The sequence below is a fragment of the Penicillium subrubescens genome, assembly GCF_028828155.1.
Source record: "Penicillium subrubescens strain IBT 31985 chromosome Unknown utg000002l_segment0_segment0, whole genome shotgun sequence".
Lineage (NCBI taxonomy): Eukaryota > Fungi > Ascomycota > Eurotiomycetes > Eurotiales > Aspergillaceae > Penicillium > Penicillium subrubescens.
In genome coordinates this window covers 6,906,570-6,932,524 of record NW_026643152.1, presented here as the reverse complement: position 1 = coordinate 6,932,524, position 25,955 = coordinate 6,906,570, and the positions used below count along the sequence as shown (strand labels likewise).

Below are 25,955 nucleotides of genomic sequence, written 5' to 3'. Positions count from 1 at the left end.
CCTAATCTTCTTTAGGTTCTTCGTTATTATCTTTGCGGCCGAAAAAGTGCTTCAGATTAATTCGCTCGTTTCTCTTAACATAAACTAATACACCGGGCCGACTGCTAGTATAAGCCGATACTAGTAAAAGAATAGTGTCTCTTGTCTAATAGTGGTAAAGGATAATATATAAATCATCTGTCAATATGTGTGTGTGTGCGTATCCCCGCAATAAGCGAGCGCATGCATGCATACGCGCGCTAATGCAATTGGATGCATAAATCTGCATCCCTATACACCGCTTTATGATATACGATGCTGATTATCAACTACTGCATCAAATGGGAAAAGCAACGAGTTTCCTAACACTCTCGTATGCCCCCATGTTATTTCGGATTCTCATCAGTCTTTTCCTGTGACATCCTGCCATGTACCCAAAGTTATAAATACTGCCTGTTTTCCTAGCAAAATAAAACAAGTTTGACGACAATGTCATAAGTTTGACACCATTTTCACTCACGAATAGAGCTCAAGGCAATTCTGATTAAACTGTGTTGACCCTCCACTATTCAACCTGTTCGCTGCCGACCCACCTCTATTGCACTTTCGTCTCTCTTCCATAATCGTGGTATTCGATCGACCTGTGTGCGCCTACAAGCACACGCACCAGGGTTTATGCACACGGCGTAAATCCGACATCATCGACGTTTATAACCGGTTCCTCCTTAACGCTTATATTAAGACTGTATCGGGCGGTAAGATTTTCTTTTATATACTACTTTTAACGGTCAGAAAGCAAAATATCTAAAAGGCAAAGTAAAATTTATATTATTAATATCTTAGGAGCACTTCGTATAAAGACTTCGCCTAACTACCTTCCGGTATAGCTAACACTATTGCCTCTAATACTTATATAAGCTACTGAACTTCTTAACGTTAAAATTGTTAAGTATCTACTCGAGAAATAGTATAATATCTTCTTTCCGAGCTATAATAAGGAACTAGAATAGGTCTTCTCCTAAATAGTTATAGAACCTATTCTTATCAGTCTCGCTTCGATCTTAATCGTTAATATAAGTACTACCTTATCTACTATCGCTTGATTTAACCAATATTGTTTTTGGTAGAAATAGTATATTGCTTTTATATAATACCTTTCTCTAGTTATTAACAGCGTCGGCAATAATACTCGGTACTATAAGGTTAGCTTTTGCCTTTAATAAATAAATTAGGAATAGATATAGCCTTAAATAGCAGTCTCTTTAATCGGAGGAGAACAGTAGGGTAAGAGAGGGGGAAATAATACTAAGAGAAGGAACGAACAATAAGAGAAGCGGTAAAGACCGAAGCCTAGAGAAAACCTAGTAGTGGAAGAGACAACAGAATAGACTACCTTTAAACAAGGAGGGGTGCAGTAAGCAAGAGCTACGGTTGATAGGGGGAGGCAGTCTCTTTAAATATTGAAAGAGTGGACTGGAGCGTGGCGTAGCGTATAACGGAAGGACCTTTCTTTTTTTTGCAATCGACGGCTCTAATCGGATAACATAAAGGAAAAGACATGACGACATGCTTGAATGCCTACCCTGAGCATCCTGAGTGAAGAGTGAGCTGATCCCTGAGCAACCCTGAGCCACCATGAGTGCCCAGGGAGCAATTCATATCCACTCAGGGAGCATATGGAAATGGTGGGCAGAAACAGATCACGTGAATGCTCGGTGACTAATATTCTGGTAAAAAGGACGCTTAAAACAGCGTCAAAAGAAGCCGTTTTCGGCGTCGAATTTACCGTTACCTAGCATTGTGGTGTAATATTAAGTGGCCACTACAGTGGTAGTTCAACAGTCTGAGTCTAGAGACTAGAGATCCCCTAATAGATATACTTCCACTTCTTGGTTTTTGAAAGGTCTTTCTAAAGGTCCTTTCAATCGTCTTTCTCGACAGGTTAGGTATCATTATTGAGTCTATCATTCGACTTGTGACTGATAAGATGATTATGAACTTTGGTCATAGTTTCAAACTTATGAAACCCCACTGTAATTGACCTTCCGGAATCAGCCATCAATCACTGTCCTTTCTCTCAGGGGAAGTTCACAGTCACTCTGCCGGGCGGGCTGAAAATGTCTCCGCTCTCCGCTTGGGGGCGAAAACGGCTCGGCGCGGCGCAGCTAAGATCTCTTTCCGGTGGGTCCTCGAATGAGTTCTTGACCTGAGATTAACCAATGGTAATGGCGAAATATGCGCCGTTGGTGAAACTAATGCATCGGGACACGGAAAGTGGAGAGTTCATGCAGGTTAGGGATATGAATGACTCGTGTGGTCTGTAGTCGAACGAAACCTCTATGTATGGGATAGGCGAGTGCTCAAGCTCTTTCTCCTACATTTACAAGATATTGTGTTCCCTAAAGTCTGAATTGGCATTGACATTCAGAGCTAGTGGAATAATTTAACAGGGCAGGCTAAGCTTGGGATCTAGAGGTGATGTATGCAAGCACGCCAACGGCGCTCATATCATTGCCCCGTTGGTCCGCTTTGATGATCCAGCACTACTGTACTAGCCTGAGCACAGTCAAATTTATTCTTTGAATTTGCCGACAAGGGGTTCAGCCCGGTTCACCGACCAACCACGTGTCCAGGAGTTCCTCCAAACCTGCAGGAAGGGGGATGTTGCCAGGAGTTTTGCATCTCCCCAAACACAAACTAATGCAACACTAGAGCGGATATGTATCGTCCTCCGCGATCAACCAGGGCCCTTGACCTCCCCAGTAACCCTTAGTTAACTATAGATAACTTTCCGTGTCAGCAGCTGAGATGGAAATGATACCTTTTATCCATCCATCCAACTCCTTTTCCAAGAACATACCCCACCCTGCTCGAGCAAAGAATTCAGCCTCGACAGCTTAAGGAATGGGGATGGCCGGGGGCCGAAATCGCTTGCTTGACTTGCGCCACAAAAGAGCCGAATCCAGCATATCACTAGCCGACGGCCAGCCTTCGAGCATTTCTGATCAAAGCTCAACAAAAGTTGCAAGCTGGTTTCGAGTGCCTAAAAAGGATATCAATCTCAAATCTGTCAATGAACAGATAGAAGAGCTATCGAAAACACATAATCACATCACTACTCAGCTCAACGAGGCCCAGCGTCTTCGTCAACTCAAAGAGCATGGGCTAGACCCGAGTGAGATGACCTGGATTGATGGCACTATCTCAGACATTGAGGACGCAACTTACGATGTTGCGATTTTGCTAGAGCCTACGCGTGTCGAGAAAGCGACCAGTAATGGGAAGCTCAGCCTAGGGACACAGATCCGTTGGTTCTACCGAGATAGCCAGCGAGCCCAAGACAAAAAGCATCGGCTGCTGGCATGTCATTCCAGTCTTATGGCAGTTTTGGCCCGTCTACAACAGGTGGATATTCCAGAGGCAATTGTCGTACATGAGATGGGCACGGAGACGTCATCCAAAAGTAACCTCTGTAGCTCGTCGAGCCTCCAGGGATCGGTTGATGGATTCTATGAGCCCATGGAAGGTAGACAGGGCCCAACAGTCTCCGGATCCCTTACTAGAGAGATGTATGATATGCTGGCCTGGCGTCAATCAAAGGGGAACTCCACTCCATGAGGCGTTGTTCTCAAGTCCATCCGGAATTCGATGAGCATGTATTGTAAGGTTTTCGCTATTTTTTTTTTCTAATTCGGCAACAATCGCGGATAATTAAGTACAAAAGATTCAGTTCTGTGGCATGCTATTCAAAGATGCATTTCAAATCTGCGCCTTCGTCTCATTCAACAACGACTGGGGAACAACCAATCGTCTACCCTGCTCATCGTGAAGCTTAATCACGGATGGAAGCACCGCTATCGAATTTGTCTCACTGGCCATTGACCAGTGGAACTCAAATGAGCATGGCTGCGAAAATAACCAGATGCCGAGCCTGGACGCTTCTCGAACCACGCTTTGCAGGTGAGAGAGGCGGTCCATTTGGGAAAAACGCGAGTCACCATATGGTGCAAAGGTTCGGTTGAAGTCATCGGCGATGTTTGCAATTACCTCGTTGCGTACGGCCAGATCGTTAGGATTGGAACTTTGGCCCCGGATGTTGAGATAGGAGGTCAACATTCGCCATGCAAAAGTCGCATGATCGTCATCTATATCATAGAGACCAGGGACATCAGTCTACAGTATCCGTAAAGGAAAGAAGGGCTAACATACCGGACATCGAGGGCGAGTTTTCTCGAGGTTCCCGATCAATGCCGTAGCATGCCGGTAGTAGAGATCGGGTCGAATTTCCGGGACGGATACTTTGTAGGAGATTGTGTATCAGGACATGAGTGAGAACAACTCTCTGATTCCGGGAGCTGGAAAGCAAAGAGGCTAGCTGTGTGCCTAAGAATGGCGAGCCATAGTCATTGACGCGGACGGTATCTTCCTGGCTCAGTCGAGGGGCAAAATCTTGCCGCGAGTAATAATTGTCGATATGCAAGCCAGCTTGATCAAAGAAAGTCTGTATTCGCATACAGATAGTGGTGTCGTCCGCAGGTTCGGGAACATAACGGGTCAGGTCAAAAGACCTTAATGTCATGAAATTAGGAGACACGTGGGAAGGTTCTTTGTACCCTGCGATGATGGAAGAGTTGGGATTCTTGCTGAGACTATCTGTGGGATCCTTTGGGGACTCAGGAGTGCCGGATAAAGAGCCCTGTCCGTTCTCCAAAGCGCTAGACGCTCTTTTTCGATAACGGCGAAGCAGAAAAGCGATCAAAAAAGCTATGATTAAACCGCCTAGGAAGGAACCCACAATAGAACCTGCAAGAGCTCCAGTGCTGTATCTGCTTCCCGAAGTGTTCTTTTGTGATGCGTCATTTTTAGGACCAGCAGTCTCAGAGGGGATGCCGAGTGTCGACGAGAGGACCGATGAAGAGGATCTCAACGCCGAGGTACTCTGGTCTGTTGATGTAGATGTTGTGTATGTATTCGCAACAGAAGCCTCTGAAGTAGTGGCGGTGGTCGTAGAAGTAGAAATTGAGTCAGTAAGGGTGGGAGTAGCAATAGAGGTTGGGGTGGTGGAAGAAGTCAAGGAAAAACTAGAAGATGTAGTAGTGGTTTCAATCGCAGTCACAGCTGCGTTGGATGACGGTCCACCCATTCTTAATATTTGGACTTTTGATTATTCAGAGGTTGATACTGGAAGGTCGAAGGGTTTCCTGCGTCGGGATCCTATTACCTTTAAGAAATTTTCCCTATCTGAGATAGATCCTATTATGATTGGGGTCTTGGGGGATTGTTACGAAAGAGGGCCATGCACCTCACTAGTCGAGAACCATACATTAGTCGAACGCCTCGTGCAGCTGTGGGGCGTGATGGTGTCAACAACCTTGTCAGGGGCCGGAGTATTCGACCAAACCGGAAATTGGGCAATTGGTTCAGATGATCCTTGATTTTGACAAATAATTCAACTATGGTACTGATGCCCATTGAAATCACCACGGACACTCCAGCTCCCCTCTACCATCCGTATCTGGGGATTTGAATAATTTCTATCACAAAACATGTCTGAGAAGGAGGTTTTGATCATCAGGGGCCAGGGTGATGGTCAAGATGGGTGGTCTCCTGATATTGTTGTAGGCGTCGATTTTGGAATGACCTATACAGGTAGGCCCGCTCTGTACAAACTCATAGCGACTCAAAGATTCTAATAATCTTGGTATTCATGTAGGTGTTGCTTATTCCTCCGCACCAGAATGGCTCCCTCCCAAAACAATTCAACGCTGGCCCGGAAAATTGCCTGGAGAGCTCTCAAACAAAGTGCCTACCTGCATAGAGTACGATGAAGAGTCAGGAAATGTGAAGAACTGGGGCTTTTTGTGCGACCCCGAGGACAAGAGCTGCAAAGTAAAGGAATTCTTCAAGCTCCATCTTGCGCCTCAGTATCACGATGACTATCCAGGTTGTCCGACTCGTCTCGAGGCGCAATGTTGGTTTCGAGACTACATCCAGTGTATCTATCGACATATAGTCTCTCACTTCGTCTCCACAATACCTCAATTCGTTTCGCGTCACGTTGAATTCCTTTTTAGCGTGCCGACTACATGGAAGGATGTGCGGATGGTGGAGGAAACTCGAAAGATTCTCAAACAAGTAGTTTGCTCCAAAACACCAATGCATCGGGTTTCAATTGGCTTGACCGAAGCAGAGGCAGCTGCTGTCTATGCAGGGAATGAACATTACCATGTGAGAAACGCGTTTTGATTCCTGGGCATTCAATTGATCTTGGGCTGATACAACGGTGATGCCATAGGAAGACGATACTCTTCTTGTCTGTGATGCTGGCGGAGGAACCACCGTAAGGAGCTCCGATGCTAACATTGGTTTGGGAGTATCCTCTAATTACAAAGCAGGATGTCAACGTGCTGAAGCTGACCTCCTCGCGGGGAGAGCCTACAAGACTTGAGCAACTTGGTCACGTTGAAGGTAATTACTTGAAAATGTTCGGAAAGCAACTTTCTACTGATGTACTGATGGTCTACCAGGTCTACCAATTGGCTCTGTCTTCATCGACAGGTTCATTCATCAACTCATGTGTGAAAAATTGGAGCAAATACGTCAACACCTTCAACTTACTCCGAGCGAGGTGGCCTGGAAAATGATTTCAGGTCGATTTTAAAGGTTGAAATGTGCCTTTGGCACTGAAGCCACCCTGACTCCCTGGTTGAAGCTAGATGTGCCCTCTCTAGAGTCCAATTCCAATTTCCCAGAGGCGGATATATACAACGGACAGATGCAAATCGCATGGTGACTTATGCTCTACTTTCTCCCATATGAATTTTTGACTGAAACCTACAAAGGGACGAGCTTAAAAAGGCGTTTGATCTTAAAATTGATGAAATCATCAATCTTGTGGATGGACATATCCGACAAATGCATGCGAAACATCCCGACGTCAACATTGTATGTCAAGTCTCTCATTGAAGAACTTCGCATTCGGCGCTCTCAGTCTGACGGTGATGCAGAATTATCTGGTATTATCGGGTGGTTTTGGTAGCTCTCCCTACGTAAGGCAGCGCCTTGTGGAGAGCTTGACCCTCAGGGGACCCGATGGCAATCTCGATGCGGACGGCATGCATATCCTTGTTGCTGATGAGCCGTAAGTCGGAACGTTCAATTTACAGGCCAACATCCAAGTAATCTTAGAGGCTGCTGACACATGACCCAATATCACTAGGCAACTTGTTGTGGTCCATGGCTTAGTGTTAGATCGGATACAAAAGATCAAGAGTGACGTAGTCACCTTTGGATCCCGATGTGCCCCAGTAAGCTATGGGATCATTTGCGACAAGATCTATCACCCTGAGAAGCATATTGGAGAAGCGGTGCGCCATGATCCAAGAGATAAGATGACCTACGCGATTGACCAGATTGACTGGCTTGTTATTCAGGTGAGTGCCAAGCTATACCGCTCATTGTTCCGTGATCTCCCCAGGCTCGAAAGATAGCTAACACTTCTTCCATTCAGGGCCGTCCTATACCGAGTACTGGGTTAACGAAACAATTCCAACTTAAGATAGATCCAGGCCGGGAAAGTGAGCCCTGGAGAGTGAGCATCGTTATGTCTACTCTACCACCTGATCAAATTCCCCACAATCTGAGCAGCAAGGGAGCCCAGCGGATTTGTGATCTGGATATCTCCACTGATAGTGTGGATAAGAAGTTGAAAAATCGACATTGGTACAGCATGAAGCCAGCATTTTGGAGATCGACATTTGATGTGAGAGTTGTGGTCGGGCCAGCAGACCTCTCGTTTCAGCTGTGGTCGCGAGATAAGAGGATCCAAGCAAGCAAACATGAGCCTATTGCTGTAAACTGGATGCCTGCCAGTAACTTCAACTAATCAGGAGTTGATACTATGATTTTGAAACTTCACATGTGAGATGCATCAGGTTTGTTGGTCAGGCATTAATCAGATACATCAACCGCCTTCTTTCATCACCTAGATTGCCTCAAAGACCCAACAACTGTATTCATTTGTTAAATAATTTATCCACTTCCTTTTCCTGTGTTCCGAAGAACATTGGCTTTCCCTTGATCCTTGTATCTTTCTCAAGCGGAAGGGATTCTTTCCGGTCCCCCAGAATGACATTGCGCACTAATCCAATTTAAGCCAAAAGGTGCGATGGAATGATGAACGAACTGCGTTCGTAGAAATAGTCCGAAGCCGTAATTTACTACAGAATCATTTGAAGATCTATTTATTCGGCGACTTAGTTTCCTTCTAACCTAAACATCCTGCTCATAAATACTACTATCGACCTCAACACCACCATGACCCGATCAAAAGAAGGCTTTCTCTGGACTCCCCAAACAACCACAGACGGCCTAGAAACCGAAGCCGTCATACAAAGCTCCAAAATCATAAAATCTACTTACGATGTCATCGTCATCGGAAGTGGATTCGCAGGACTCATCGCCGCACGCAATCTAACACAAGACTCTAGCCTTCGCGTCCTTCTCGTCGAAGCACGAGATCGTATCGGTGGTCGAACGTGGACAGTGAAGGCATTCGGTGAAGAATTCGAGATGGGTGGGACTTGGGTACATTGGAACCAGCCTCACTTGTATAATGAACTTCATCGTTATGGGCTCCACCGTTATCTGAAGACCTCGGCGGGAACTATGAAGCCTGAGAAGTATTACTTCAAGCCTGCCCATTCCCCGGTCCGGGGGATTTCACCAGAGGAGAGTGTAGCTGCTCTTGAACGAGTTGCTGAGAGGTTCTTTCGATTGATGGGTTGGATAGTCGTGCTCTGATGCCTTTTCCTCATGAGCCTTTCCGGGAGCCGGCTATTTGGATGAAATATGACCATCTAACCGTTAAGCAGCGGCTTGACCATTTGGGCGGGTTATCGCAGTTTGAGAAGGACATATTCGAGTCCAATGTGGCGACTTTTGGTAGCGCGCCTGGGAGTGATATCGGTTTCACCGAGGTGCTTCGCTGGTTTGCACTTGGGGGACATAGCATGGCCGGCGTCTTTGAACGAGCTGGCATCTATAAGCTCGGTAATGGAGGGATGACAGCATTTGCACGGGCTATTTTGCGAGACTTCCAAGGCGACGTGTTATTCAACACTGTCGTGCAGAAAGTCGACCAAGGTCGGAATGGCGTCTCACTGCAAATGCAGGATGGCAGACGAATCGATGCCAAAGCAGTTGTATCGACCATTCCTCTGTGAGTATATTCAAGCATTTCATCGAGTGGCTGGGACTAAAGTTGAATAGAAACTGTCTCGGCGATATCACATTCAACCCACCACTAAGTGCTCTCAAAACCGATGCCATTGCATCCGGTCATATCAACAAGGGAGCCAAGATACATTTTAGCCTCGCTGCCACCGAACCTGGCTGGTTTGCGACTTGTAGCGCCTCTGGTACATCGCTATACGTCTTCGCCCTTTCCGATCACAATGGACACGAGCCATCCGGTCCACGGGGAACATGGTGCATTGGGTTTGGGTATAACGGGCATCTAGTCGACAAGAGGAATAGCAAGGGGATCATTGAGGCGTTTCGAGAGAATCTTCGTCCTGATGCTGAGGTCCAGGCGTATCTCACGCACAATTGGATGAATGACCCCTACGCTAAGGGGAACTGGAGCTGTTGGGGACCGAACAGATTCAGCCGCTCCGTTCAGGAGTTGCAAAAGGCCGATGGCAGGGTTTTCTTCGCAAGTGCAGATTGGGCGGATGGATGGAGAGGGTTTGTCGATGGAGCTATTGAGAGTGGGCAAAAGTCTGCAAATGATGTGAAGGAATTCCTGAACAGCCAGCACCGAGTGAAACTGTGAGGTAGTACATAGCAGGGTTTTGTATATGATCAATTTCCTACAGTTGATTACGAAGACAGGAGAATTGAATTGGATCTAGCGATATGATATAGACATGTAATCATTAGCACCTAGTCTAACATCCAGACAGAAACAGCGCCCGTAGATGATATCAAGATCGATGCAAATTATTGAAAGGGTATCGGCAAGAAATGAAATAGAGCAGGGGCCACTAAGAAGTGGCCTGTTCCTCGGTCTCCGAAGGGCTCTTTCCATCTTCAACGGCCTTGCCCCACGCCTGCTCGAATGCAGAGTCTGTGACGGCCTCCGATGCCGACTGCTCGACAGGAGAGACAGTCTCGAGTTCTTGCACATCGTTGTCAACGAGGACGGGTACGCTCTGGGCGATGTCCTCACTAGGAGTCTCTGGCTCCTTCTCGACCATCACATCGGCGAATGACGCCGAAACGGGCTCAAACTCAGCTGAATCGCCAACTTCAGCTGCGGCAGTCTTGCTAGCACCAAGGAGCTCAAGCTCAAAGTTCGAGCTATAAATCACAGCCGAGAAGGCCTCCAGTTCACGAACATTCTGGTCCATGGCAACCAGATACTCGTTAGGAGGGTGGGTACCATTTCCAATTACATGGGCCTGACGAGCCAAAACAGCCAAAAGGTTGGCAAGCTTGGTCTTTCGCTCAGTTGAGGCGGGGACAACAGTGGCCATGGAGTCGAATGACTGCGGCACTGTCGTGGTAGCCGAGCCGGAGGTCTGGAAGGCCTCGTTGGCAGATTTGGTGTCTACGAGGGTGGAGAATCCTTCATTGTTAAGGAGGGTAAGGACGAAGGAGAATGAAGGCGAGTCGATAAGATCAGCTGTCTCATCGAGAAGGTGGCGCAGCTTGGAGGCAGTCTGCGAGGAAGATGGGTCTGCAACTCCCTCGACGCCCGATTCACGTAGAACGTATTCCTCCTCCTCCGTTGGGGGAAGCAAGCAAGACAACCACTTCTTGGTACTGTTGAGGAAAACCTGTCAGCTGTCTGAGATCTCAATGATATTGTACTGGGTGGGGACCATCATACCGTCGCTCCTCTTCGGTGTTTCCTTCGACCTTCCTCCGAATCTGGAGGGTCAACTCCGACAATTTGGCCAAACTGATATCTTCGCGAGGGTTAAGAGGACCGAAGACCTCCTCCACAGCGGGTTGAACACGTGCTACCAGCTCCTTCCAGCCTCGGTGCAATAGCCACCAGCTGAAAGCCAGGTATCGCCTGTTTGTCTCAAAGTCATCGCCCAGTGTTTGAGTCAGCTCGTCGTCGTGATCCTCTAGGCTGATCGTCGAGTCGGCTGGGGGATTAGCCAGCGAGATGACGCTGGAGAGGTAGTTACGGCGGCCGAGGAGATTGAGTTGGATGCGGGTGAAGATGGTGAGCAGCGAAAGGGTATAGATGAGGGTGAACGAGCGTGTGATAGCTAAGACGTGTTAGAGATTGGAATAGGCCATCACCATGAGTACACACGGTTATAGCTGGGAGAGACTGGATGGCATACAGGTGATCTTCACCTCGTTCCACAACTGCGTCTTGTTCCGTTTCGGCGGGGCCAGGGCTTCCGGGTTCACCGACTCGCCCAGCTGGCTGGTGTGGAGATATCCTTCACTCTGGAAGCTGGATAGACTCTTCCGGTCATCCTCGGTCATACTGGGTGACACTGAAGTCATGTCCGAGCCAGCTGTCTCCCCAGCATTCAACCGGGCCAACCTCTCCGCCCGCTTCTTCTGAAGTTCCTTCGTCAACTCCTCAACAGGGAGGGCTTCGATAATATTTTCCGTGGCAGTGGGAAGCAATGCAAGGACGGTATAGGTACAATCGGTCTGGTTCTGCTCGAATCGTCGCCGCAAACTAGAAGGCTTGTTGTTAGCTCTCGGACCCTGAGAACCGAGCCTGTCACAAGCTCGCGTGCCAACCGAAGCCAGACCGGCCAGCGATGGGAAACCGCCAAGCTGGCGGAGGATACATACTTCTCACGGGCAATTCGCTCACTGCTCATTCGCTCACGGGCTTCGGAGATCTTAGACAACACATATTGCCCAGCCAGGTAGCCAGCACCCAGCACACCAGCCCCGATCGCAAGACCTTTGCGATTGCGCCGGAACCAGCGCCGCGCGGCACCGATCATGATGAAAATGGGCGGAGATACTCTATTCAAGATGATCCAGGTGTCAAATTCCGGGGATCATGATATGTGCAGTGAATGTTGTTGGATGAGGGAGACAAGTTGGAGACGGCAGAAGGCCTCGGGCGGCAACTGACCCCAGACTCTCAGCGGCCTCGGCTAGTTGGACTTGGCTATGTGCTTGGTCACATAAGGATATGACGATACCACTATGATGTGCCTTTGAATCATGATAGAAGGGGGGTAAGTAGTAATACAAAATTTGAAGAATACTTTACTAAGAATCTACTAATCTCAACCATTAGCTCTACATTCACATTGTCTTGTCTTGTTCTATTGTATTCTATTTAACCTGGTTCACCAATGCCCCCCCCGGATTCGGCGTAACTGGCCATCCCGCAGAAGCAAACCCCCGGTCGCTCTGCCACACTCAGTCGACCTTCCAATTTATTCTCGAACATAGGTCCCTCGTACCTATCCAAGACATCATAACTTCATACTGTAATCATTTCATTCATTCTTCTGCTGACTATTCCCATCACCAAATTCCCAGCTCTCCCAGCCAATGATAAGCCGATAAGCGTCATTCGGCCCAGTCCGACGGCCGATAGCAACCGCTCCGAGCATCGCAGCATCGTCCCATCCTCTCCTCCTCCGCGACTACCCCATCAGCAAACCCCCTCCATGATCTCGACAACTCTGGCCAACATATTCCCACCAGGCGCTTTGCTCCTGTGAATTTTCTCCTTTCGCAAGTCTCCCTGAACCAACCGGCCACCGCGTGCTGAGCCGTTTTTTGGCGGGCGGGGATGGAGCCCCGCAAAACCCCTCCAGAGTACTTCCTGGAGATCTTCGCCGATACCACCACAGTGCGCGATGTATTAAAAGGTGCGCATTTAATCTGACTTCAACTACCACGGTGTGACTACCGCTTTACTTGTCAGCGACATACTAATATAATACTCCCCCATAGGCGTCCTGAATCTCATCTTCTTCCACCGCTACTTCCCCTCCATCCGGCCGGTCACCTTTGACGTCTTGGACCTGACACTACCCGCCATCAATGACGCAGACCTAGAGACTCTGATTGAGTCGCGCGTGAATGCGCTAGTCCGCCAGCACCTGTCCCCGGCGGCCGGTGACCAAGATGGTACAGTCGGTGGGGGTGGCGGGGGAGTGCGCGGACGCATCGCAGTCGAGTTCTACGAGAAGAAGCGACGTCGCTCGGGGATGTGGTTTGGCGGGCTGGCTGGGAAGGGGGAAGAGGAGGTTTGTTGGGAGATGTGGACGATAGATGTGACCATTGCCACACCCCGCACTGAATCTGGTACGTTACTTGGCATGATATATTGCTTGTTGGAGGGAGTTCCCTGAGACGACTCTTGTGCCTGGCAAAGGTACATTTCTACATTGATCATTGCTGACGTATCCTCAACAGAACGAGCCAAGGTCCGCAAGGCTATGGGGAACATGCTTCAGAAAGCGGCGTTGAAGATTCTGACAGTAGTCAATCGGGACAAAGACCATATCCCGCCAATCACGACCAGTGACTCGAATCCTTTCCCCTATCGCATTGTTGTCAATCCTCGCACGGATGGCTGGGGCAATCGCATGGGCCTGTATTAAGCCAGCCGTGACTCACTCCCTGGTTCTATGAGGGTGGATTTGACTCATATCCTGCTCGGTTGTGGGATACACGAATTTCTTAGGTGCTTTTGATGTCTTTTAGATCGTGACGGGAGTTTTGGGCGTTCTGCTTAATGTCCGCAAGGAAGGTCTGGGCTGGCGTTCTGTAACTTGTGTGCCGCTGTGTCGGCGGCCGATATTTTGATCATGTCATTGAAGGAGAAACAGCTGCTGGCTGAGACTGAACTCGGCCAGTACAGAAAATACACCGTATCACCGCTTGTTTCTTATCAATTTTCTACGTTGTAAAGGATCCATCTGCGAGGTCGATACGTAGCAAAATTGCCATATGGTATGAAACAATCACAAAGCCGAATACGAATCCCGCCACCCACTAGGTGAATGATGAAACACGACACAGAATGAAACCAACCACATCTCTACGATCCCAGGTATGGAACACGATACATCACATAAAAACTCAAGCAACCTTGTCCTCCGAGAAACAGCTCAACCCCGGACTCGACCCACTGTCCTCCTTCCTCATCACCCTCTATCGTCGTCGCACTGCCAAAAGGCATTCATAGACACTCAAAATGTCAAAAAACGTCACAAAAACGCTCAAGCTCTTCGCTAACGGTACTCGCGCGAGAACGGAGAATCGATGGGACCAGTGACCTGCCTCTTTGCTGGCGACGGTCACGAAGGCCACTGCAACTGATCGGGACGATTCTCAGTTACAACTCATTCTGCGGAAGCCGTTCAGGAGGAGTGTGCCTTGGCAGCCTCGGCCTGGGCACGGAGGTTGGCGGAGGTACCGCTCTGGCTGAAGAAGCGGCCGACCAGAGGCTGGAGGAAAGAGTGGAAGACGACTTGGGCACCGCTAGTTTGGGTCAGTCATTTGCTTCATGATAAGGTATTGGGGGGGTTGTCTTACCTGGTCTGCGGGAGAGCCATCCAGAGGATCAGGACGAACTTGAAGATGTAGTAGAAGGCTGGGACCTCATGTTAGCGAGTACTCTGGTGCGAAACAAGCTCATTTCCACATACGGAACCAGTAAGCGGCGTTGATAGCGCTCTCAACAACAGTCAGGAAGGCAAAGACAACCCAGTACTATCGAGGCGTTAGTTAGTCAAATGGGTTCTAGACGCATGAAGCTATCACGTGGCAGCTGATAAGCCCGCTTCCGCGTGTCTTGTGCCGCAAACGCCAGATGATGCTGGCTGGGAATACAGGTCATGGGAACTTACAGTAAGCCACTAGAATCGGTCAACAGTTAGCATTGATTCTCATGAGAATCAGGGACATGCGACCGAGGGCATTGAGACTTACCTGAGTGTCATCCGCAGTACCCGACGTGAAGAGGGCCTGGAGGGAGTAGTAACCGGGAAGGAGGAAACCGGCAAAGTTGACGAGGAACTCGCCAGCGATGTTGAAGAAGACAAGGAAAAAGTAGACTCCAACCAGGCCGAGGATCACATAGACCTTGGGGACGTTGGTCTGACGCTCAAAGTTGTTGAGGACAGGGTACTTGGAGAGCTATCGGAGAAAATGTCAGTTAGCAAGCAAAAGCCTTATCGCACAGGTAGGTTGCCGTGAGAGTACGTTTGACGGTTACTGGTAATTGCTGGTGCCCTCGGCAGCTCATGCTGGGTGGGTTTGCACGCAATGCAGCGCACAAATGGGCCGAGGGCTCGAGCTAAGAGGCACCAGCGAAACCGAAACACACAGACGCACAATCACAGCAGGAACAAACGCACCTCCTTGTCGAGCTGGGCAACAGCGTGCTGGGCACGATCCTGGAAAGAGGCCATTTTGTAGGAGATAGGCGATTGAAATTTTCACGATATCTTGGAGGTGAAAACGAAGATAGCAATATGAACGAGGGATGATGAGAATGCAACCGGTCGAGCTGGCGGTTGCTGGCCGTGCCCGTGTGGCATCACGTGATGATATGACGTACTCGGCATGCGATCATCTGCGAGGGCCATGTGAATTTGGACTCTTTCGAAGCTTACAGAACATTGTAACTAGGCTTAAGCTGGCTAGAGGTAGGCTGTGAGAGGGTTGTCTGTCTTATCCGTGCTGTTTATCTCGAGTGCATTTCATCGGGAAGTGCAGCGTGTCACCAGCCTAAAAAAATGTTCCGATTTATTTGACATGGTGGTAGTCATTCCAGACCTACTTGCCTGCAACAAACGAAACGTTCCTCAATACTTATATCCCCGGGTACCCACTTACCACATGATCGTTTACCCTAGTACCATTATGCGATCTATCCAGTGTGACGATATAGCTGCGGAGTACCCCAGGCAGGACCCGGAAGAGATCTAAGCTTGCCGACTGCGTCCCGCACAACCGCCATACATGACGTACAGGGCTGTTCTAGGCCACGAGACGGAACAGACCAAGCCGATCCTCGACTGCTACATTAACGGTCTCATTGTCTTTTCAATACGGGTATCATTGTGTCTGCTACGTTGCCGTTGATTGACCAGGTGGTGTGAGTATTTAATCACACTATTTACGCCATCCAGCCCTTGGGGCTGTTAGCCTTGGACGGATGCTTTCTCCGGCTATTAATGCATTCCATCTTTCTTTCACCATTGGTTGCAATATACTGGGGTGTACGACACGATCGATTGAAGACAAGTGATTTCTACCATGGCAGAGGAAATCATTTCCGATAGTCTAGCACAGTCTGTAGATATTTATACTTCAAATTGATCTTTTCCATTCACACCCGGCATGTAATCACGTGACTTGCACTCCATCCATGCCAGTGTAAATTAACTAACTGCCGACTGCCAATACCATTACACATGTTACAGATGATAACCTTCTTGAGGGTACATCTCTGACCCTGAAGTTCCTTCTGCAATTCTTGGATCTATAGGCTATATTGCTTCGCCTTGGTGCTTGTGAATTCTCCCGGCCCAAGGAACAGGCTAATACCCCCTGTCCGGAAAGGATCCCACATTGGCTACGGACCCCGCGATAGTATAGGCATTACTATCACAACAGACACCGCACACACGACCTGTCGAAATACTTTGTACCAGTCTGCAATGACGAGTATGAAGCAAAGTCAATTGTTCAATCTTGATATGAGATGCAAGTGGGGGGTGTCTGAGATAAAGAGGGCGGAGACGGGAGGAATGATGAAGTGTAGAACGACATTGTGGAGTACATAGCCGAAGCCGAAGGCCTCGACTCACCGCCAGGAACAACGGCAATGATGTGCTTTTGCACAGGAACAGGGGCTCAAGGAACCGATTGGATTGAGGAAATGCCAATGGTGCAGACTCCCGTCGCTCCTCTTATCATCCCCTGAATCTCCTCCTTTACCCCAAGATCCCAAGGAACTAAATGATCCAATTCAATAATACCTCAATTCCACACCGTCTTCGACTACAATTGTACCAAGGGGCCCTAAACTAAAGTTCAAAAAGGTCCCGCACCACACAGTCCAATCCAAACCCACCACCACATCCCAAACTCTCCTCCCCTCTCCCGCGTTTTCTTAGAGTCTTGCCTTGGCCCTCAATCCCTCTCCTCCCTTCTTCTCCATCCTTCCTCCACCACGATATTTCCCCGTCAGTACTTTGCAACCCTCGGGTGGACCTTGAACTCAACATCGAAACGCTGTGATCGCGACGTCCGTGCGTCGAAGGGGCACATCCGCTAGACGACCGATGTAAACGGTCCGGCCCTTATTTCTCCTTGCTCTTTCTTATCGGTCCCCAAAAGGGAGCTGGACGACCCTGCAGCCATTGAGGGGTACAAACGCCCGCGGTACACGGTGCGGACGGAATATCCAACTCGAGAGTCTGGCCTGATTGAATTCCCGGAACGAACCATCTCGAAAGCTCGGCAGTCGACCGCGTCAGGCCACGAATCGCTCTCCACCAAAACTCCACGCTTGCTACGATCTGGCTCCGCTACCATTGACCACCCGTTCGCGTCTCGTCGATCACACCATTTCCCCCCCTCCCTGTCAGCGTGAATATACTTGGAAGACGGTGGATATTTCTCAATGCGGCCCCAGTAAGTCGTGCATTGTCAGGCTCGGGCTATCGTGGCCCTTTTGGGTCAATGCCGGCTAAGGTCCTAATTGATTGTGTCATGCAGACGGGAGTATCATATTGTTGTGCTGGGAGCAGGTGGTGTAGGGAAGAGCTGCCTGACTGGTAAACAGCCCCTGCATGTCCTCCCTGTTGACTATTGCGCTGTCGCGCTGTTGCGGAGAAGCTCCGTCATACCCTTCAGAGTCAATCACTGACCAATTCCCAGCCCAGTTCGTTCAGAATGTCTGGATTGAAAGCTACGATCCAACGATTGAGGACTCCTATCGCAAACAGATCGAAGTAGATGTGAGTCTCTGACACGCTTGTGGATAATTGATCAACTACTAAAACCAAACAACAGGGCCGACAATGTATACTCGAGATGTAGGTTTCTACACAACAAAGCACAACAATGGTGCAGGGATACGAGGTGGCTGACACTATGACATGCAGTCTTGACACCGCTGGAACGGAACAATTCAGTAAGTACCACCGATCATCATACTTGCTTCTTTGGCTAACAAGGATTCCGCAGCGGCTATGAGGTAAATCCACACCGCGCCCCGAGACACAAACCACGCGTCCATTAACCCGCTCCCTTTCCCACCATTCAGAGAACTATACATGAAGCAAGGCCAAGGCTTCCTCCTCGTCTTCTCCATCACAAGCATGTCCTCCTTAAACGAGCTCTCCGAACTCCGCGAACAAATCATCCGCATCAAAGACGACGAGAAAGTCCCCCTCGTGATCGTCGGCAACAAATCCGACCTCGAAGAAGACCGTGCCGTACCTCGCGCCCGCGCCTTCGGCCTCTCCCAGAATTGGGGCAACGCCCCGTACTACGAGACTTCTGCCCGACGCCGCGCTAATGTAAACGAAGTCTTTGTCGATCTGTGTCGCCAGATCATCCGTAAGGACCTGCAAGGGCCGAGCGGGACCAACGATAACTTTCGCAAGCGCGAGGGCCCAAGCAGGCAGGACCGGAAGATTAAGCAGGGCCGTCGGCGGTCTCCATGTGTCATCCTTTGAAAGGATGAACACAAAACTCTTTACTTTATGATCTTGGTCCTCGATTCTCCATTCTCGAACTCCCATCTATCTATCGATCCGAGTTATGCTAAGTCACGCCTGTCTCCGCCTCGACCCAATTCTTTGACATGTCTCATGATATCTTCTCTACGCTTTTTCATGCATTCTACAACTACACCTCTTGATAGAAAGACGCGTCGCCGCCTGTCATCATCATTTATTTATTATACCACCTCTTCTCCATTCTGAAACCCCCTTTTCCATTCTCCATTTCTATTTTACCTTCTTCATCCCTTCCCCTCTTCATTCTATTTTTGACATATGGAATGCAGCATTTCCATCATTGTCTCTTCTTCCTTTTTACTTCTCACATAAGTTTTTAGCTCCTGCCGAGCCACCAAAAAAGTTGATGTTGACGATATAAAAGTTGTGATCGAACACAAAACCTTCTGCTTTCCCTTCTTCTTTGCATTTTTACTTTCTATTTTGAAGTTATGAAATTCTTTTTTTTTCTCTTTGCAGCCCTTGATGGGTCAAAACCAAATAACATGCTTGATTGAAATACATTTTCTTAACCTCATTTCTATGATTATCTCTGTTTCTTTCACACACAGCCCCATCTACATCCGGAACACTCCGAATCGGGTTTGTATATCGGGCTCCTCCTTTCCGCCAAGAGCGGCTGCCAATCCCAGACCCAGCATCTTTCTCGTTTGCGCCGGGGGAATCACACCGTCGTCCCAAAGGCGGGCGGATGAGAAGATTGCTTCGGATTCGTGGTCGATCCGAGCCTTTAGGGCGGGATCGGCGGTTTTTCCAACGGCCTCCATGACGGAGGAAAGTTGCTCGGAGCCCATGACGCCAATCTTGGAATTGGGCCACATGAACATCAAGCGGGGGGAGTAGGCACGGCCACTAGATATCATATTGTCAGAGATTGCCCACAACGTCCCAGAAGGTCATGACACCATAGAGAAAGGACTTACCACATGCCGTAGTTACCAGCACCAGCACTTGAACCAAACACGACAGTGAACTTGGGCACATCGGCACAAGCAACGGCTGTCACCAACTTGGCACCATTCTTTGCAATACCGCCCTTCTCGGCATCGGCACCAACCATAAAGCCCGAGATATTCTGTAAAAACACCAGAGGAATGCGGCGCTGAGCACACAGCTCAATGAAATGAGCACCCTTGAGCGAGGACTCAGAGAACAAGATACCATTGTTAGCCACGATACCGACTCTGTGGCCGTGGATCTTGGCGAATCCAGTGACTAGGGTGGTACCGTAGTCGCGCTTGAACTCGGCGAACTCACTGCCATCCACGATGCGCGCGATGACTTCGTGCGCGGGGATTTGGCGGCGGAGGTTCGTGCCGACGATGCCGTTTAGTTCAGCAGGGTCGTAGAGTGGTTCTTTGACAACAACGTCCTCGAGCTGTTGCGGAAGTTTCGTAGAAGGGTAGTTCAAGTTAGCCACTGAGCGACGCGCGAGCACGAGGGCATGTGCGTCGTCGACTGCCAGGTAATCAGTCACACCAGAGATGGTGGAATGCAATTGACCACCACCCAAATCCTCAGCAGAAACCACTTCACCCGTAGCAGCCTTGACCAGTGGCGGACCCGCCAGGAAGATAGTACCCTGGTTCTCGACGATAATAGTCTCGTCGCTCATCGCCGGCACGTAAGCACCACCAGCAGTGCAGGGCCCCATGACAACCGACAACTGCGGAATACCAAGCGAGCTCATCCGGGCCTGGTTGAAGAAGATACGACCGAAGTGGTCACGATCAGGGAACACATCAGCCTGGTGGGGGAGGTTGGCACCACCCGAATCAACGAGATAGATACACGGCAACCGATTCTCCTGGGCAATAGCCTGAGCGCGGAGATGCTTCTTCACCGTAATCGGGTAATACGTGCCACCCTTGACGGTACTATCATTCGCGACAATCATGCAATTCACACCCTCCACAGTCCCAATGCCCGTAATGATACCGCCAGCAGGAACATCCTCTCCCTCGTACACCTCGTGTCCCGCAAGCGGGGAGAGTTCCAGGAAGGAGGTGCCCGGGTCAATCAGCGCCGAGACACGATCGCGAGGCAACATCTTGCCGCGGGCAACGTGCTTATCGCGGGCCTTTTGTGATCCGCCTTGTGCGATTTTAGCATGGAGATTGCTCATGCGGTCAAGGAGTTCTTGCATTTGCTGGCTGTTTTCCCGGTACTCGGGTGAGGAGGTGTCCACCGCTGTGGGGAGGACGGAGAGTGCGGATGCATGGTGGGGATGGGTGTAGCTGGCAACTGTGCGTGAGGATATACGGAAGAATGATTTGGGGAGTTGGTAGTTTGCTGGGCGATAGTTGGATAGTCCAGCGCGCGAGCCCAAGCTCCGGAGGACGAGCGGGGATGGGGCGCGCATTGCGGGGGAGATGGGAGTTGAGGGGACCGACAGTTGTTGGAGAGTGGTTATGTGGTGTTCGACTAGAGAATCAGAATGGACAAGACAAGAATCATGTTCTGGTCGAAGAATGGTATTTGAATCGAGGGTTGCGGTTAGCAAGTGAGCAAGTGACGAGGGACTCCAACTTCCCCAGATTGTGCGGAGGTGCGCGGATTGCCGCGTGTACCCGAGATGTGTATCACCGCCTCCCGCGCAGACACGGGGGATTCAACAAAGAGACTGTAGAATAGAGGCGAGAGAAAGGATCGGATTGAGATTTATCATAGATCAATGTATGATTTGCGATTTTGTAGATTTAATAAACAATTAATAAAATTCAATGCGCGTAAAGCTATATAGAAGCACCGCAAGTTCTAGTACTTCAGCTGTGTACTGCGGGCGGTCTCTCCGCGCGCCGAGGGATGCCGCTCTCCTTCTGTCTCTCTGTCTTTCCTCCGCATATTTTAAATACTCTCCGAGGCCGCCACTTTTAACTTGACAATACCCTTTTTTTTCCCCTAGCAACAAATTCTCGCCAGCTGTAGCGACCTTCTACAATGGCCTCCATCACCCTCCCTTCCCTCCTCCGCACATCTGCGCGCTCATTGCGGCGGAGCGCCAATCTCCCCGCATTCGCCCCAGCTTTTGCGCGCAACCTATCAACGAAGCACCCAGCGGGTTTTGAGCCCCCAACCGAAGAGGATTTGCTAGAGCTGCGCGAGCGAGTTCAGGAATTTACTCGTATGGGCATTTATGCTTCTTCTTCATTGAATCTATGCTGACCCCTAGAATAGGGCGAGAGATTTCGGCCGAGGTTGCCGCACGGACGGATGAATTGAACGAGTTTCCTGCAGACATGTGGAAGAAGTTGGGTGATGCCGGGTATGCGTTCTTTTTTTGAAAATTTTACTCAAAGATCAATTCTGCAGATCACTAATGAGTATTTGTGGTACAGTTTCCTTGGAATTACCGCCAACGAGGAGTATGGTGGTTTGGGAATGGGCTATCAGGCCCACTGCGTGGTGATGGAAGAAATCAGTCGTGCATCTGGTAAGAGCCATTCAATCCTGTCTTCATGTCGCTTTAAGGCTTCGAATCTAATCCGAAATCCTCTGTATAGGAAGTATCGGTCTGTCCTATGCCGCTCACTCCCAACTCTGTGTCAATCAACTTTCTTTGAATGGCTCCGCCGAACAAAAGGAACGATTCTTGCCGGGCCTGCTTTCCGGTGATAAAATCGGTGCTCTCGCCATGTCTGAGCATTCGGCGGGCTCTGATGTTGTCAGCATGAAAACCACCGCAAAGGAGGTCGATGGTGGCTGGGTACTCAACGGAACAAAGATGTGGATCACCAACGTGAGTCAAATGGCGTCGTTACTTTGGCCTCCGCCTTCACATTCTGATATATTATTCCTCTAGGGTCCCGATGCAGACTTTATTGTCGTCTATGCCAAGACTGAGCCCGAGAAGGGTTCCAAGGGCATCTCGGCTTTCGTCGTAGAGAAGACTTTCAAGGGCTTCTCATGTGCTCGGAAGCTGGACAAACTCGGCATGCGCGGCTCTAACACCGGCGAGCTCGTTTTTGAGGATGTCTTTGTCCCGCGTGAGAACCTACTAGGTGAACTGAACAAGGGTGTCAAAGTCCTCATGGAAGGCCTGGATCTGGAGCGACTCGTTCTGAGCGCAGGACCTCTTGGGTATGCTGTACCCCATGTCCCCTGTATGATCCTCTCATGACTAACCTCCTTCTCAGCATTATGCAAGCCTGCCTCGACCTAGTCCTTCCATACAGCCACATCCGAAAGCAATTCGGCACCCCGATTGCCCACAACCAATTGATCCAGGGTAAATTGGCCGACATGTACACAAAGCTAGCAGCCTCGCGGGCATACACTTACGCCACCGCCCGGGAAGTTGATAATGGCGCCGCTTCTCCTAATCCACTGGTCATTCGCACTCAGGACTGCGCTGGCGCGATCCTGTATGCTGCTGAGCGTGCTACTGAGTGCTCATTAGATGCTATCCAGCTCATGGGTGGAAATGGGTATATCAATGAGATTCCGGCTGGGCGATTGCTTCGCGACGCGAAGTTGTATGAGATTGGAGCTGGTACGAGTGAGATTCGCCGGATGGTTATTGGTCGTGCGTTCAATAAGGAGTATGCTTAGGCTTGGGATGCTGGGTTATTATAAATGCATAGAATGTACTTTGTTCAGGCTCAATTTGTGTTTTATTCCTTGCTTGTAGGCTCCTAAGTCTATTTCATACGGCCCTTGGTCATTCCATATCCTAGACTGGAGTCGCGATAGTGGAGGAGGTCATGTTCTCAATTGACGGGTATCGAGATAAGTCTCCGTCGAAATCGGACAGGAGTCAAAGGCCTCAATACTGAAGCTCTTCGGGATGAACACACACACGCATTATTCACAAGGGTTGAAGCGTATATTTGGCCGATTGATTTCTCAGTCACCCATTATTACACGTAACGGGTATTCGATCGCCCCAGCTCTGGTTCTGGCCGCATCTTCTCAACCTCACTCCCTGGCAATTCATGATAAACCGGATTAACCTGTGTACCATGACCATCCAACTCCATACCCCGCTCATCAACACTTTGCTCATGGGTTTGACCACTCCCACTACTATGCCCATTATTACTCTCGCTAACACCACTAAATATCGCATCCGCAGACCAAAATGGTGGGTATGGGGCAGATTGATCACTCGGGTCAGGAGGAGGGGCGTTATGTACCGGGCCGGAGAGTACAGAGACATCTGGTTCTGGGGAAGTCGCTCTGTATGCCGTCTTTTGACATTGACGGCGGATGAAGAAGATGAGGACTGCTGCGAGGATGCCCACGCCAACTAGTGCTGCAATGGCGATGCCAGCTACGGCGCCGTGGCTGAGGGATGAAGAGTCATCTGAACTGCTTGTTCCGGAAGAAGAGGTCGGCTTGTAGTCTTTGGAAGTTATCGTGGTGATGTCTTGTTCGGCGTTTTCGTGCCATGCACAGGCTGATACATTGAAGGTACCGCGCTCGTAATCGACCGAGAGATATCTGTACAGGTCAGCAGTGGTATAAACTCGTATTGGAAGTATTTCACTCACGCCTCTTGCAAAAATACTCGCCCCAAGGTATACTGGGTCGAATTGGCCGCACGCTTCAACGGGAAATAGTAGCTACTATCATTGACCAAGGGAGCCTTCGCCGTCAGAGCGAAAGCATTATACGGAAGAGTGATTGTCACGGCATCTCCGCCAGAAGCCACATCGGACAATCGAAACGACACTTGCGCATTTGAATTGAGCAAATCCGTGTTATGAGTGTCGTTCACCAAATACAAATCACTCTCACTGTCGAGTGTAAGTCCAAAGGCCTTCTCGAATTCGGTGCAGACACTTCCGGGCAGCCATAGATTCGGATCAGTTGAATCGATGAATATCAGGATCGGGTCGGATAATAATGTGGCTGACGTTGATCCGCTATAGCTGATTGACTGGAGATAAATTACCAGATCACGAGTGATGTCTTCGGCCATGGTGAATGACACTGAGTTTTCAACAAATCGGGAAGTGTCATAGCCGGAGAATATTAGTTGACCGTAGACCTGTTTTAAGCCTGCGTTGGCAACGCTTTTGTTAAAACTAAATTCGGTATAAATACGTTATATTATGGGTTCTACTCACGGTACTTGGCACCAGCCGTGTAGCTCCAGCTAAGACTTGGAATAGTTCCCTCATCCTTTAGCGTCGTGAGGAATGAGGGCGAAGAGAAATTCCCTAACGAGGTAAAATTGACAGGTTGAGGATTCAACCCAAATACCCCACTGTATACTTGGGTCAGCTAACCATGGAACCAAAACGGGAATTGAGGCTGAAATTTACAGATAAAAGGGTTCGGGGGTTGCAATTCCCGCAACAGTCTGATTCTTCAGCGTCGGACCGGTCAAGCCAATACTCAGAGTATCTAGAGCAAAGTCTGCTCTTTGATCATACCCGAGGTTGGCTTCGAGGCCCGCTCCATTCTGGTTTATAGTGAAAAGACCCAATTCATGCCAACTAGCAGATTGGTTTGCATTGAATAGCGTGCCCCTGGAGACTGCGCAGTCTGATGGCGCATTGGCAAACACTGAAGTGGAGCAGCCGTAGTCTGACAAGACAACCATTGACTCTGGGGAAGCAGTCGAGATAAGCACTCGAACGGATTGTGGTGGTGTTCCAACTCGGAGATAGAAGCTGCTCCAAGGTCCATCATTTCCCTCACTAGATCAAACAATTATTAGATGGTGTATGAAAGAATCAAAACTCGGTGGGAATATACAAATATTCGCTCGGCGAGATCACCAGAGCAGTTGGGGACCATCTATCCAGACCAGTGGCCGAACATAGCAGCACCCAACAGATCGATAAAATCAATTTTAACAGCATTTCAGCTATATGCATCCTCAAAGAGAGGGGAGATTACTTCGAAAAACTTTGCAGTCAACCATGACACAGCAACAACAGAAGTACAAATGCCCATGTGGCTAATGTGGCGACAGGAACATGCAAGATCAACAGGCCCAGTCCAGGCCATTAAGTTCAAACTGCCACCTCACTGCCGAACCCACTCTCCTCCGAGCCAATTGATTTTTGGAGATCGTCGTTTATCAATTGGAGCTTGTGGACAACTGACGACCCTAACACGTTGAGAGTCTCGCACGGACGGCGTCTCAAAACCGGCTGAGGGTCGGCCAAAACCTGCTCCGCCCTTAAGATCAGGAACCAACGTCAACGTCCTTGTTTATACTCTTCTTCTGATATGTGATGTAGAACTTAA

At 49.3% G+C, this 25,955-nt stretch overlaps 11 protein-coding genes across 11 annotated transcripts; 6 read left to right on the top strand and 5 right to left on the bottom strand.

Moving 5' to 3' along the window:
• Positions 1-2,883: 2,883 nt before the first annotated feature.
• Positions 2,884-3,597, top strand: N7473_003833 (uncharacterized protein; the record flags this gene model as incomplete). The annotated part of the gene is made up of 1 exon (XM_057149773.1): positions 2,884-3,597. The coding sequence occupies one exon, from the start codon at positions 2,884-2,886 to the stop codon at positions 3,595-3,597; it is 714 nt and encodes a 237-aa protein (XP_057013427.1).
• Positions 3,598-3,738: 141 nt separating this feature from the next.
• On the bottom strand, positions 3,739-5,122 carry N7473_003832 (uncharacterized protein; the record flags this gene model as incomplete). The annotated part of the gene is made up of 2 exons (XM_057149772.1): positions 3,739-4,124; positions 4,189-5,122. 2 exons carry the CDS (start codon positions 5,120-5,122, stop codon positions 3,739-3,741), a joined length of 1,320 nt encoding a protein of 439 aa, XP_057013426.1.
• Positions 5,123-5,448: 326 nt separating this feature from the next.
• On the top strand, positions 5,449-8,038 carry N7473_003831 (Hsp70 family protein). The gene is made up of 10 exons (XM_057149771.1): positions 5,449-5,628; positions 5,693-6,207; positions 6,275-6,319; positions 6,375-6,447; positions 6,507-6,555; positions 6,643-6,768; positions 6,822-6,924; positions 6,987-7,120; positions 7,199-7,412; positions 7,490-8,038. The coding sequence occupies exons 1-10, from the start codon at positions 5,526-5,528 to the stop codon at positions 7,862-7,864; spliced, it is 1,737 nt and encodes a 578-aa protein (XP_057013425.1). The 5' UTR covers positions 5,449-5,525; the 3' UTR covers positions 7,865-8,038.
• Positions 8,039-8,295: 257 nt separating this feature from the next.
• N7473_003830 (flavin monoamine oxidase family protein) lies at positions 8,296-9,814 on the top strand (the record flags this gene model as incomplete). The annotated part of the gene is made up of 3 exons (XM_057149770.1): positions 8,296-8,744; positions 8,771-9,199; positions 9,250-9,814. The coding sequence occupies 3 exons, from the start codon at positions 8,296-8,298 to the stop codon at positions 9,812-9,814; spliced, it is 1,443 nt and encodes a 480-aa protein (XP_057013424.1).
• Positions 9,815-9,857: 43 nt separating this feature from the next.
• N7473_003829 (peroxisomal biogenesis factor 3) lies at positions 9,858-12,053 on the bottom strand. The gene is made up of 4 exons (XM_057149769.1): positions 11,812-12,053; positions 11,343-11,692; positions 10,874-11,264; positions 9,858-10,806 (listed from the first exon to the last, which is right to left on the bottom strand). The coding sequence occupies exons 1-4, from the start codon at positions 11,967-11,969 to the stop codon at positions 10,026-10,028; spliced, it is 1,680 nt and encodes a 559-aa protein (XP_057013423.1). The 5' UTR covers positions 11,970-12,053; the 3' UTR covers positions 9,858-10,025.
• Positions 12,054-12,757: 704 nt separating this feature from the next.
• Positions 12,758-13,592, top strand: N7473_003828 (autophagy-related protein 101; the record flags this gene model as incomplete). Its single annotated transcript, XM_057149768.1, has 3 exons — positions 12,758-12,854; positions 12,940-13,293; positions 13,405-13,592. Coding segments are annotated over 3 exons (639 nt in total), but the record flags the coding sequence as incomplete, so codon positions are not given.
• A 762-nt stretch (positions 13,593-14,354) lies between these two features.
• yop1 (putative membrane biogenesis protein (Yop1)) lies at positions 14,355-15,407 on the bottom strand (the record flags this gene model as incomplete). Its single annotated transcript, XM_057149767.1, has 6 exons — positions 14,355-14,475; positions 14,530-14,587; positions 14,643-14,706; positions 14,844-14,852; positions 14,926-15,132; positions 15,354-15,407. 6 exons carry the CDS (start codon positions 15,405-15,407, stop codon positions 14,355-14,357), a joined length of 513 nt encoding a protein of 170 aa, XP_057013421.1.
• Positions 15,408-17,629: 2,222 nt separating this feature from the next.
• Positions 17,630-18,689, top strand: N7473_003826 (uncharacterized protein; the record flags this gene model as incomplete). The annotated part of the gene is made up of 7 exons (XM_057149766.1): positions 17,630-17,640; positions 17,725-17,783; positions 17,887-17,966; positions 18,022-18,044; positions 18,114-18,142; positions 18,196-18,205; positions 18,275-18,689. 7 exons carry the CDS (start codon positions 17,630-17,632, stop codon positions 18,687-18,689), a joined length of 627 nt encoding a protein of 208 aa, XP_057013420.1.
• A 620-nt stretch (positions 18,690-19,309) lies between these two features.
• Positions 19,310-21,114, bottom strand: N7473_003825 (putative 3-methylcrotonyl-CoA carboxylase, beta subunit (MccB); the record flags this gene model as incomplete). The annotated part of the gene is made up of 2 exons (XM_057149765.1): positions 19,310-19,604; positions 19,676-21,114. 2 exons carry the CDS (start codon positions 21,112-21,114, stop codon positions 19,310-19,312), a joined length of 1,734 nt encoding a protein of 577 aa, XP_057013419.1.
• Positions 21,115-21,692: 578 nt separating this feature from the next.
• N7473_003824 (isovaleryl-CoA dehydrogenase) lies at positions 21,693-23,303 on the top strand (the record flags this gene model as incomplete). The annotated part of the gene is made up of 6 exons (XM_057149764.1): positions 21,693-21,876; positions 21,930-22,017; positions 22,091-22,185; positions 22,256-22,491; positions 22,555-22,832; positions 22,889-23,303. 6 exons carry the CDS (start codon positions 21,693-21,695, stop codon positions 23,301-23,303), a joined length of 1,296 nt encoding a protein of 431 aa, XP_057013418.1.
• Positions 23,304-23,611: 308 nt separating this feature from the next.
• N7473_003823 (uncharacterized protein) lies at positions 23,612-25,302 on the bottom strand (the record flags this gene model as incomplete). Its single annotated transcript, XM_057149763.1, has 4 exons — positions 23,612-24,194; positions 24,245-24,755; positions 24,824-24,963; positions 25,022-25,302. 4 exons carry the CDS (start codon positions 25,300-25,302, stop codon positions 23,612-23,614), a joined length of 1,515 nt encoding a protein of 504 aa, XP_057013417.1.
• Positions 25,303-25,955: the final 653 nt, after the last annotated feature.